This window comes from Achroia grisella, unplaced genomic scaffold (assembly GCF_030625045.1).
Source record: "Achroia grisella isolate CSIRO2021 unplaced genomic scaffold, CSIRO_AGI_Agris_v1 utg460, whole genome shotgun sequence".
In the NCBI taxonomy this organism is placed as follows: Eukaryota; Metazoa; Arthropoda; class Insecta; order Lepidoptera; family Pyralidae; genus Achroia; species Achroia grisella.
Window position 1 is genome coordinate 881,059 of NW_026712870.1, and position 13,338 is coordinate 894,396.

At 40.1% G+C, this 13,338-nt stretch overlaps 2 protein-coding genes across 2 annotated transcripts in view; both read right to left on the bottom strand.

The window, feature by feature from the left end:
- Positions 1–9,949, bottom strand: part of LOC131845204 (neurobeachin-like) — a 244,531-nt gene extending 234,582 nt beyond the window's left edge. The window contains exons 1-3 of the mRNA XM_059194245.1: positions 9,929–9,949; positions 9,536–9,662; positions 8,159–8,295 (exon numbers count right to left, since the gene is read on the bottom strand). Of these exons, the coding sequence (XP_059050228.1) occupies positions 8,159–8,295; positions 9,536–9,662; positions 9,929–9,949 (285 nt within the window). The remainder of the gene's footprint in view (positions 1–8,158; positions 8,296–9,535; positions 9,663–9,928) is intronic.
- A 2,473-nt stretch (positions 9,950–12,422) lies between these two features.
- LOC131845205 (neurobeachin) overlaps positions 12,423–13,338 on the bottom strand; it is a 508,146-nt gene continuing 507,230 nt past the window's right edge. The window contains exon 35 of the mRNA XM_059194246.1: positions 12,423–12,584. Coding sequence (XP_059050229.1) covers positions 12,423–12,584 — 162 coding nt within the window. The remainder of the gene's footprint in view (positions 12,585–13,338) is intronic.

A 13,338-nucleotide genomic window follows, 5' to 3' on the forward strand; every position in this document is an offset into this window, starting at 1 on the left:
AAAATGTTGAAAAACCTGAAAATTATTCATATTTGAGGCTACCGTTGCGTGCGCAGCGCAAACGAAGTCGAGGGCAAATATATACATATTCTTCAATAATAATTATTTATTTTAATAAATTCGAGGATGATGGGAATAAAAATACTTTATTTTAACAGTAAAATGCCCGTGTATTTTCCTCCATATTTGATTGAAGAATAAAGATATTTTCTTTTTATAACTATACTTGTTGACCCGCGTGACTTCGTCTGCATCACACTTATCACATACATGTCGCCCAATTTACATAATATATTTTTAAATTATAGTCTATATGTTATTCTGATTTAAAAACTTTCATTCATTATAGTTAACCCCCTTAGGGGTACATTTTTTAAAAACTTTGAATGTAATATTAAATCAACAGCCTCAAAAATAAGTTTCAAGCTTTTAGCTTCAAAAGTAGCCTATGACCTTTCTCAGGGTCTAGACTATCTGTGTACCGAATTTCATTTAAATCGGTTCAGTAGTTTTGACGTGAAAGCGAGACAGACAGACAGAGTTACTTTCGTATTTATAATATTAGTAAGAAGGTCGTAAAGCGGTGTACTAGACCGCTGGACCACCGAGGTCGTCAAGAGTAGTATCGTAGGATAGTAAGGAAGTAAGGATGGCAACAGAATAATCATATACAGCCTAAACAAATTCAACGAAGAGCTTACTAAGTTGGTGCCTCGCTGTATTAAAATTATTCCAAAATAGATCCAAGATTACACTTTTAGATGATTTATTAAAATTAGTGCAAAATTCACGGATGCATCACCTGTCATTATGAATAAAAGCAATGGTGACGTGGCCTGGTATCTATCGATATATCGGGCCGGGCGCGGCGGGCGGTCGGTTATCGGTTTATCTGGCGCCTAAATTCCTGCGTGTATCCACCGGGACTCTAATAACGATGCCTCTGCACTGAGACTTGAAGGACAGATGCAACGGTTAAGCTAGTAACGAGATCTTAGAGGTTAGTAGAAAAAAAAATCGGTCGAAGTCTACTTTATACGAAGAGCTTGTTAAGTTAACCTCTAAGATGCAAGCAGTTCAATCTAAACACAAATATATAATACTAAAGTGTTTTTTTTTATTTTTATTACAAGTTAACAGCTTTTCACTCAATATATATACTCAATACTCTACTATATTCTATCTAATAATGCGTATGAAGTACCAACATTTGCAGTCTGAGTGTTTTTTTTTATGGATGATAATGGAATGGTGCACCTGCCTGCGCTTACGGTTTACGTTGACGGGGAACCAGTGGAGGATGATAAGATGCACATGAGGACTACGTCTGCGTGGAATTTGACTCTATTTTCTAAAATAAAAGTGGCCTAAGTTACTCCTTATTAAATGAGCTACCTGCCAAAAAAAAGTCGCGTCAAAATCGGTCCAGTCATATCAGAGATTAACCGGAACAAAATAAAACACAACACAACAAAACTGGAGTGTCTGTTTGTAATATTGAAATAACCGTTTTTTGCTACATGCATATGAATATAAATACGGTACATTACCAAAATTGTCACAGACAAACGGACAAAAATTGTAAAAAATGTGACGGTTATTTCAATATTACAAACAGACACTCCAGTTTTATTTATACGTATAGATTTATTTTTTATTATCGAATCCTTACTCTTTATTATGAAGCATATTTTTGTTTGTTTTACGTCGTCTAATTCCAAAGAAAGCATAGTTTGTATGGTATAGTGTTATGGGAACTAAAATTTGTAAATGTATAGTTAAATATATACCTTATTCTAACTACATACAGAATACATTTAATTAATAAATAAATGAAAAGGACGTCACAAAGCGGCCACATAATTCTATTAAAAAATTAATACTTCCGTTATCGGATTTCATAATCAAATAAATCAAATACATATTAGACACAATGCAAAAACAACAGGTAGTCACTACCGCAAATAAAAAAAAATACATCCATTTCATCGACAGACGTGATTACCAAAACTTAACTTTATGTGCATGGATGAAGATCTGAAATTAAATGGTTGAACATTGATTGTCGAGATACGGGAGCTGTCAAAATGAGGTATTTATTTGTGAGGTCCAACCTTCGTCTGCGATGACGTGAGAACGCCACGTGACGTTTACTATAAGATTCACTCATATATAATGTTAGCCAACGATGGGAAGTGAGAAGTTTTATTCACTGGCTCCCTAGTAATAGGTTAGGGTTCTTGATAACATCTTTCTAGGTGTTTTCGGTGTGTAACCGATACAAACAATCATACTCATGAATGGAAATGTTTGCATTTTGCGAGGGATCGAACCCGCGACCATCCGAAGTAATTTCTTTTACAGCTAGTTAGTTTATAACTTACAGCTAATAATTTTTATCTTTGTAATTTTTTTTCTTTTTGATATTGATATTGTAACTGATTTTGGTTTTTGTGAGCATTGAATATTGTAATTCATTTTATACTTGTGTATCCTAGATATTATTTAATTTTTTTTGTTTAATTTATATGTATCTGTATATAGTAAAAAACCCGCATCTTAGTTTTTTTGATGATTTATGAGTAATGAGGGTGCCTGAAAACCAGCGCTGTAGAGGTGCACCTCATTAAGGATGTGCTGATATCAGCAACAGCTGAGGCAGCTACTATTGCCAACTTTCTATTATTATTTATTTCTCATTTTGTGTCTTATTGTAAATTTTATTATTTGTGTTATGTTGGCAATAAATCAATTATCTATCTTATCTAATTATTTCATAAAAATTATAAATTAGTTGAAGACAACACCTTGCGAGGGATCAAACCCGCGACCATCAGAAGTAAAGCGGTGTACTAAACCGCTAGACCACCGAGGTCGGTTAAATAAAAAAATGCCAGTATACAAAATGTACATTTTTTTTACAAGACAAACATTTAAAGTTTTGTTTTATTTATTCAAATTATTTTTTCCTTTAAAGTTTTAAATTCACACAGAAGTATATATCGTTTTAAAAGTATTTAGATAATGATTAAGACGGCGTGGTTAATTTAATTGACTTATATGAGTCAATTAAATTAACCACGCCGTAAGGAGGAGAACCAGGCCAAAGGAGGCAATTCTAGATTCTAATTTTGAAAAATGACATTTTTCTATTTAATCGACCAATGTTAGTTATGTTACGATCAATAGTGAGGTGTAAGAAAGAGTACCTACTGGGACTGTGCCTGACATTCCATTTGCAGTAATATCTGAAACGTATTGCCTGCGAACTGGCCACTGTTATTAATTTAAATGCACTTTCTATTCTTATATGCAAAATTACTAGCTGTTCCCGTGACTTCGTCCGGGTGGAATTTAGCTTTATTTTTCTAAAATGAAAGCAGCCTAAGATACTCGTTATTACATCAGCTACTTGCCAAAAAAAGTCCCGTTTAAATAGGTCCAGCCATTTCAGAGATTATCCGGAACAAACAGGCAGGTAGACAAAAATTATAAAAAAATGTTATTTTGGTGTCTGTACCACCATATTTATATTCATATACAAATTGTAAAAAACGGTTATTTCAATATTACAAACAGACACTACAATTTTATTTATAAGTGTAGATAATAAAACGTGAGGATTCCGTGATTTTTCCCAATTTTTATTCCTGGTAAAATAACACAACGCCATCTAGTCCTATGATAAGCAGAGCTTGTGTTATGAGTACTAGACAACTAACATAAATACATAAATATATTTTTGTTTTTGTAAATGCTTTTTTTTTCGGACTTCTCTAATGCTGTTGGCCGCAGCTGGCCTTTACAGCTTCACCGGACGTTATGGGGCGAGTGCAGATGGCACTCCAAACCCGTGGAAGGACTTATGGAGCGGCTGAAGGCCAACTCCCGCCTAACGGATACGACTTTAGTCTGAGGGCACCACTAGGGGTACGAACCTCAGCTCAGGCCGTCGTAACATCGATCCCCGTTGAATTGGACGGGGGATCGATCGGAGAGGCGAGTTGCGATTTGTAAATGCATTCATAATATACATAGAACACCCAGACCGACACAAACAATCATACTCACGAATACAAATGTTTTATAAAAATGATAAATTAGTTAAAGATAACTACAATTAATCAATAATTAAAATTATAATATGTATAGCAATAAATCGGCGTCGTATAGCGACAGGTATGGCCAGAATTCCGGCTATACATTCGCTGTCTCCCTCCCGCCGACCATAAATAGGACATGGTTAATTAAAACGGTACATTAGCATAAACAAATAAAATGCCCCATTACGAATTCAATTTACAATCTTTGAAATCGGTTAAATTAGTCGCCGTAAATAATACCCGGGATACAGATTCGATAATAGCGTTATGGCGCAATTTATAAGCGTAGCGGGTGTGAATTGCACCTCAGTGGTGCAGAGGTTTGACATACTAGCGCATACTCTAACGAACGTGGATTCGATCCCGACTTTAGATAAAGCGAATTCTATAAGCATGCCGATTTGTTCTATTTGGCTATATATATAAGTTAAGATGTCTGATTGGTCTAGCACACCGCTTTACGTCCGATGATCGCGGGTTCGATTCCTCGCACGACACAAACATTTGTATTCATGAGTATAATTGTTTGTATCGGTCTGGGTGTTTTCTATGTATAATATGTATGTATTTACAAAAAATATATCTATGTATTTGTATCAGTTATCTAGTACCCATAACACAAGCTTTAGCTAGCTTAACTCGGGTCTAGATGGCGCTGTGTGAACTGTCCTGAGATTGTTATTATTATGTCTGTTAATCATCTAGTCCCTATAGTAGAAGCTCTGCTTAGTTTGGCACTAGATGGTGCTAGTGTATAAGGTTATTTATTTATTATTATATATTATTTTCTAAATAAGATATAAATGTAAAATAGACTCTATTATTATGTCCATTAAATCTAATTTCGATAATAACAAAATGGGTTATCCCATTTTGTCCCACAAAATGAAGGCGCTTCCGATGTCAGCTCACGTATTTTTTGGATTTCACGCAACGGATTTTAATGCAGTTTTTAGCAAAAGATAGAGCCATTCAAGAGGAAGTATAATATATGTACATCCGTGTGAAACCGGGAGGGGTAGCTAGTAGAATAGAATAGAATAGAATAGAAAATTATTTATTCAAATAAACTTACATTGAAGCACTTTTGAATAGTCATAAAATTTTTTTTTTAATCTACCGCTCATTCGGAAAGCTATATCACAAGAAGAACAAGCAAGAAACTTGTGTGTTGCTCTTTTATAGTATAATTGTTTATTCTGTGTTGTTAGTTTAAAATCTTTCATTCACCTTTTCCCCCCATAATGTTAATTTTATTAAACGTTTTTATTTTTTGTAAACAGGAATAACCGTATTTTTCACCTTCTCCGTGATTATATCTACATTTCATAAGTATTTATTTAAGTATTTTAAGTACATTTATTTATTTATTATTAATATCACAAAAGATAGTAGAATAAAACAATATCCTTCAAAAATGCTTTCAATTTAGTATTATTCCATTGAAGATTGAATGCGTACCTAGTTTCTATATTAATTGTCTCATGCCTAATCCTTGTTAGTGTGTATTTACTTAGAACAATAATTACTTAAAAGAGCCACAAGCAAGTTTCTTGATCATTCTTCCCGTGTAAAAAATATGACTATTCATAAGCACTTATAAGTTTATTTGAATAAAGATTGTTTCTATTAAATGATATATTTAGTTCTTTATCCAGGACGTCAGGAATCTGGTATGAAGATGCACACATACCCGTGGTATCGAAACCGAATACTTATCTCACGACTACTGGAAAAATAAAAAAAATTCCTGACGTACACGTCATAATTTATTTTTTTAACGAGAGTAAAGAAGACGGGATACATTTCTATCCTGGCAGGATAAAAATCAGTGCGCGGTCGTTGGGTTCGAGTCCCCGCGCGGACAGTGACGCGCGGCGGGGTGCCGGCAGACCCACACCGGGGCTAGGGACGTGCTGATTGCACGGACGAGAAAACATCGATATCGATTAAACTATTGACCAATTTTTTTAATTACTAATGGTCTAACAATTTGAATTTATTCTTAAATTATTACTGTAATATGTGACGAATATATTTGCCGTATGTATGGATTTAATATCTCGTATATTTTTATATGATTATCATATTTGTAAATATCTAAATTAATTTATATAAAACTTAGAGATGAAAGACAATTTATTAAATAATAACAACTCTCTTCGTTTTACCCTTATCATTATTCTTTTAGAGCCTATAATAATACGGTAAAATCAAATAAGTTGTAATTTAGTTTATTTATTATATTTTTAAACATTTAATATCAATGTCCCAATCTGAGCAATTATTATGTTCGATATTGTTTATAGAAAATGCTTTATTTATTTATTTGTTTATTTATTTATGTTGTGATCGAAATGCTAATTTAAAATACTGTTATCGATTAATAATCCTATTGCTAGAAACCTGATTAGAGGTCAGTCTGTTAGTCACCATGGCCTGACGCATTGGCACCATGTCAGATTGGCTTCCCTGGAAACTATCGTGATGGAACGATGGGCTGACTGAACTGATCTCATACTCATCTTATTATCCTCTACTAGTGCCCCGCTAGCACGTACCGCCAGCTTAGGGGAGTGTACCATTTCATTATTATGAATTAAAAAAATGTGCTGATAAATCTATCGATAAACAAGTTGGATAACACTAGTGTGGCGCCTCGTGGGCCACAGCGCCGCGGGGCCGCATTGTTCGAGCATCTAAGTGCCTCATATTCGGTTACCCGCCTATATTACACGCCTATACACAATATCGATAACCCACGCGCTCTACGATTAAGAACATCCCTAAACCTACATTCACACAATTAATTTTAAACCTCAATCTTCATAATAATAAAGTACATTTTTGTGTATCAATGTAATGGGTCTTTATCGTCATATGGTTTATAGGAAAAATGAAATAATTTTAATTTTACTACTCTTTGAACGAACGAGGACCTTAATAAATTACTGAACAATACTCGAACGTCGCACCTTATTTGAGAGCCGTTTTGTCATGCCATTGTCTCTTCTATAAATACAATTTTTTTTATTATATCTCAAATAAAAACTTAATTTATAAAGCCTCATAAACTGGTATTTTTATATATGTCTTTTATTAATGAGCAGTCAAATTATGGTGTTTATATTTCTAATTGGTGATATTTGAGCTATACAGTTATGAATTATTTCGTTATTATGTATATTTGAGAGATATAATATTGGTGTTCGCTTATAAGACTTTTATAAGCACTGATGGTAAGTGATTACCGCCGCCCATGAGTACCCGCAACACCAAGGGAGTTGCAAGTGCGTTGCCGGCCTTTTAAGAAGGAATAAGCTCTTTTCTTGAAGGTTTTAATATCGTCATCATTGCTCTGCCTTTTTCCCATTATTTGGGGTCGGCACAGTATGTCATTCTCTTCCACTGCTCTCTATCGGTCGTCATATCTGAGCATACTCTTCTTTTATTCATACCATCTTTATCTTTCGGAAATACCTGTGCCGGAAGGTGATTCCACAATGTGGTTGTGCATGGCAAAAAGTTTCTAGAAAACCGCACTGTGGAGGACCGCCATTCATACAGATGGTCATTATATTTTAGTTTCTGACAGGTAGTGCGATTGTGAAATTCAGCAGTGGGTAATAATCTCAACGTTTCCTCTTCTTCTCCGTTATAAAAATAGGACATAAACCGAACTTAATGCTAAATATTCTCCACCAGTTAACCTTTGGAGTGAGGGTAGAAAGGGATTGTTAGTAATGTGAACTGACAATAGGGTCATTGTTAGCAATGTACTGTGCTAGGTTGACCTACACACGGTTTCCCCTGGAAACCATCGTGATAAATTCCTGGTGAATTTACCAGGATGGGCTAACTGACCTGAACTCATGCTCATTAAATACTCAAATAGAAAAAATATTGAATATATAACCTACTGGTTAAACAATTAATAACAGGAAATAAGTCATAGTGATTAGAGCAGACCAGTTCCTACAAGCAGTACCCGTTCACGAGTATGATGGATGAGCCGGTAAATCACGGTTACAATTAATTAAGTACTGATTACTTACCTCAGTATCTATCTTCTTGTACTCAGGATCTTCTTCGTCTACCTCGAAGTATAGTTCTGTGGAGGTGAGGGAGACAGTTCCGGGCGCCACCAGGCCGGGGGCTACCAGTCGGGCCTTCGTACTGATGTTTACTGGGCCTGTGGATAATATACACATAGTTGAGATCTTAGAGATCAGATTTTCACTCTTTGTAACGATACTCCTCCGAAACGGCCTGACCGATCGATACCAGAATTTCATCGAAAGTCGACCTTCGGGCCTCATAGAGAGCGCAGAGTAATTGTTCTAGTTAGAGTAGTTATTATTATAATTTGCAGTAATTTTATGTGAACAGCAAATAAGATGCAAATATATTATTTATCCCATTTATCTATATTCTATAGTAATATCCTCGCGTAGGATACCTTAGTAAACGGTTAGTGAGTTAGTAATCCAATATAATTAGCGCCTGCCAAATTATATTGAGCAATGCAGTAAATTAAAAACTCTGTGAATATATTATTGCAGGGGCATAAATGTGGCGCTGAAGACACATTACGTTACTCATTCGTTGCTTGCATATTGTATTATGTTAACTGAACAATGTGGTTTTTAATATTTACTTTTTTTTTTAAATTACTTTAAATACCTAGTTAAGTTTATTTATCTATTTATCTTAAGTGAAATTACTATTATTATATTTATAATATCTCGGTAGAAGCATTATTTATAAGTAGAGTTAGTAAAAATCACGGGATTATACCAATTTTTTTAATTTTCAGTATATTTCAGTATATGCAGTTGAAACACCGCCGAAATATCGGGAACTCAATAAAAAAAAATAGAACGTGGTGAGATCCCATGATTCTTCCCTAATTAAACGTATAAATAATGACCGCGTCAAGTTTAAAACAGTATAGAAGCATTATTATAAAAACGGCAGTATAAATTCGTTACAAAATTTCTCTTATCAATTACATTGCATTACAATTATAAAAACTCACCAAGATTCGTTTCAAGATTTCTCATTTTATTTATATAAACAACTAGCCGTACACGCGACTTTGTCCGCGTGGTATTTAACTTTATTTTTCTAAAATAAGTAGCCTCAGTTACTCCTTATTACATCAGCTACCTGCCAATAAAAATCCCGTCAAAATCGGTGCAGCCATTTCAGAGATTAGCCGGAACAAACAGACAGACAGACAAAAATTGTATAAAATGTTATTTTGGTACCCTACCCCTACCCATAATGTGGCTCACTGTAATCTATACATCTGTACAAATAAATAAAATTGGAGTGTTTGTAATATTGAAATAATCGTTTTTTACTACATGTATATGAATATAAATGTGGTGTAGTACCACATTTATATTAGGTAGATAGTGTATACTGACCAGTGAGGTCTGCGTCGATCTCTCGGTCGTCGAGCAGCAGCTCTGCGTCGTCCAGGAGGTCGGCGTGCGCGGCCAGCGGCGCCCCCCGCCCGCCCGCGCCCAGCCGGGCGTGCAGCTCCTCCGTCGCCTGGAGGAAACCAGCTACTCGTTACGTGCACAACTAACCCAGGGTCATCTACTAAGGTTATCAGGGACATTGTCGACTATATCCGGGCAATAAGTAACATTGAGGGTGACGTTGGAATCGAATGGGTGTGGATCTGGATAGGTCCCCACCTGGGAAAGTATATCTTCCTTTCTTCCGTTGTAAAAATAAAAAAAATACACAAGACAGTTGAACGTTCAATAAAAGTCGTTTATTAAATTTAATGCGTTCGTGATCCGAGTCCTCACCGACGTGATGTCTATCTTCATGAATGAAGACTACCGGAGGGATCGGCGCGGGCGGCAGGTCCCGCACCAGCGCGGGGCGTCCTGCGGGGGGCCGTACCTGCAGGATGGCGTCGAGCGGCGCGGGCGGCGCGGGCGGCAGGTCCCGCACCAGCGCGGGGCGTCCTGCGGGGGGCCGTACCTGCAGGATGGCGTCGAGCGGCGCGGGCGGCGCGGGCGGCAGGTCCCGCACCAGCGCGGGGCGTCCTGCGGGGGGCCGTACCTGCAGGATGGCGTCGAGCGGCGCGGGCGGCGCGGGCGGCAGGTCCCGCACCAGCGCGGGGCGTCCTGCGGGGGGCCGTACCTGCAGGATGGCGTCGAGCGGCGCGGTCGGCGCGGGCGGCAGGTCCCGCACCAGCGCGGGGCGTCCTGCGGGGGGCCGTACCTGCAGGATGGCGTCGAGCGGCGCGGGCGGCGCGGGCGGCAGGTCCCGCACCAGCGCGGGGCGTCCTGCGGGGGGCCGTACCTGCAGGATGGCGTCGAGCGGCGCGGTCGGCGCGGGCGGCAGGTCCCGCACCAGCGCGGGGCGTCCTGCGGGGGGCCGTACCTGCAGGATGGCGTCGAGCGGCGCGGGCGGCGCGGGCGGCAGGTCCCGCACCAGCGCGGGGCGTCCTGCGGGGGGCCGTACCTGCAGGATGGCGTCGAGCGGCGCGGGCGGCGCGGGCGGCAGGTCCCGCACCAGCGCGGGGCGTCCTGCGGGGGGCCGTACCTGCAGGATGGCGTCGAGCGGCGCGGGCGGCGCGGGCGGCAGGTCCCGCACCAGCGCGGGGCGTCCTGCGGGGGGCCGTACCTGCAGGATGGCGTCGAGCGGCGCGGGCGGCGCGGGCGGCAGGTCCCGCACCAGCGCGGGGCGTCCTGCGGGGGGCCGTACCTGCAGGATGGCGTCGAGCGGCGCGGGCGGCGCGGGCGGCAGGTCCCGCACCAGCGCGGGGCGTCCTGCGGGGGGCCGTACCTGCAGGATGGCGTCGAGCGGCGCGGGCGGCGCGGGCGGCAGGTCCCGCACCAGCGCGGGGCGTCCTGCGGGGGGCCGTACCTGCAGGATGGCGTCGAGCGGCGCGGGCGGCGCGGGCGGCAGGTCCCGCACCAGCGCGGCGGCGGCGTGCCGCGAGCCGCGCGCGTCTGCGACGAGCCGCCGCCGCCGCCGCGCGTCGTCCTCCCACGAGTCCAGCTTCCAGAATTGCGTGCCGCACGACCTGCGACCCAGTGAAGTTACTCAGTATATGAATCAATAAAATCTTACTAAGTGTTTATAAAATAGTGTTACGTTTACGTGATATAACCAAATTTCATTAAAATTAAAGTTCATAAGAAGACGTTCAGTGAAGTGCGGTGTTCATAAAGAGATGTTCGAGCGGTGTACAACGGTATGTTCTTAAGGAGACATACGTTGTAGTACGACGTATTCATAAAAAAACGGTTTGGTGTAGTGCGGTGTGTTCATAAGGAGACGTTCAGTGTAGTGCGGTGTGTCCATAAGACGTTCAGTGTAGTGCGGTGTGTTCATAAGACGTTCAGTGTAGTGCGGTGTGTTCATAAGACGTTCAGTGTAGTGCGGTGTGTCCATAAGACGTTCAGTGTAGTGCGGTGTGTTCATAAGACGTCGGTGTAGTGCGGTGTGGTGTAGTGTGGTGTGTTCATAGAGAGATGTTCGAGCGGTGTACAACGGTATGTTCTTAAGGAGACATACGTTGTAGTACGACGTATTCATAAAAAAACGGTTTGGTGTAGTGCGGTGTGTTCATAAGGAGACGTTCAGTGTAGTGCGGTGTGTCCATAAGACGTTCAGTGTAGTGCGGTGTGTTCATAAGACGTTCAGTGTAGTGCGGTGTGTTCATAAGACGTTCAGTGTAGTGCGGTGTGTCCATAAGACGTTCAGTGTAGTGCGGTGTGTTCATAAGACATTCAGTGTAGTGCGGTGTGTCCATAAGACGTTCAGTGTAGTGCGGTGTGTTCATAAGACATTCAGTGTAGTGCGGTGTGTTCATAAGACGTTCAGTGTAGTGCGGTGTGTTCATAAGACGTCGGTGTAGTGCGGTGTGGTGTAGTGTGGTGTGTTCATAGAGAGATGTTCGAGCGGTGTACAACGGTATGTTCTTAAGGAGACATACGTTGTAGTACGACGTATTCATAAAAAAACGGTTTGGTGTAGTGCGGTGTGTTCATAAGGAGACGTTCAGTGTAGTGTGGTGTGTTCATTATGAACTGTTCGGTGTAGTACAACGTGTTCATAAGGAGACGCTTGGTATAGTGCGGTGTGTTCATAAGGAGACGTTCGAGTGGTGTAGTCTGGTATAGTGAATGTGTTCATAAGAAGACGTTCGGTGTAGTGCGGTGTGTTCATAAGGAGACGGTCGGTGTAGTGTGTGTGTTCATAAAGAGACGTCCGAGCGGTGTACTACGGTGCGTTCATAAGACTTTCGAGAGGTGTGTTCCTGTATGTGATAAGGAGACCGTAGGTTCATAAGGGCACGTACCCGGCGGGGTGTGCGGCGGCGGCGTGTCGCAGCTTGTCGAGCAGCCTTGCGGCGGCGGCGGCGTCGCGGCGTCGCGCGGCTGCAATTAATCGCTCGCACGTGCGTTCCTCCTCCGCTCGCTCCGCGCCCGCAGCCGCGCATACGCACTGCACATATTGTTTACGGATGACAATAAAATTGATGTCTACTCTAGCTAATTACGAGGTATGGGACACAGTTACCTAGATACATCAATATGATAATTGCATTGTGATGTCTACTCTAGCTAATTACGAGGTATGGAACACAGTTACATCAATATGATAATTGCATTGAATTTATCCTAATAGCCCTTATATAATAATTATATTTAACAATGGCTAGTAAGACAAATTAAATGCAGTTATAATATTGATCTAGGTAACTGTGCCATCTAGGCATTGGAAAGCAACGGTCAGTCGGAGGTAAAAAGTTTTTTTTAACACAAGTTATTCTAATCAGGAAACAGATATTAACTATATACTATGGATCTAGTAAGTACTAAATATGTCATTTGTTTGCATTACAGACAAATATATATATAAACAATCAAGCCACAGTGACATTAGTAGGCTGGGCTGTAATATACCTTTTTTCAATAGTCATGCAAATAATTACTAAATATAACAAAATTATTTAATATTCAAAATTCAATATTTTTATTAACATAATTACAATTATTATAACTTTATTTTTATTTCTAATATTTATAATTGAAATAATTCATCCAATAGTACATCCAAAGAGTAAAAACAGTGCGTTATTTTATTTAAAAATGATATCCTGTTCACTCTATCAAATCTGTGGGTAGACTGTTAAATATTTTGTATGTCATGTAATATATATATATATATATATTTAAATAGAGTTAAATTACTTTTG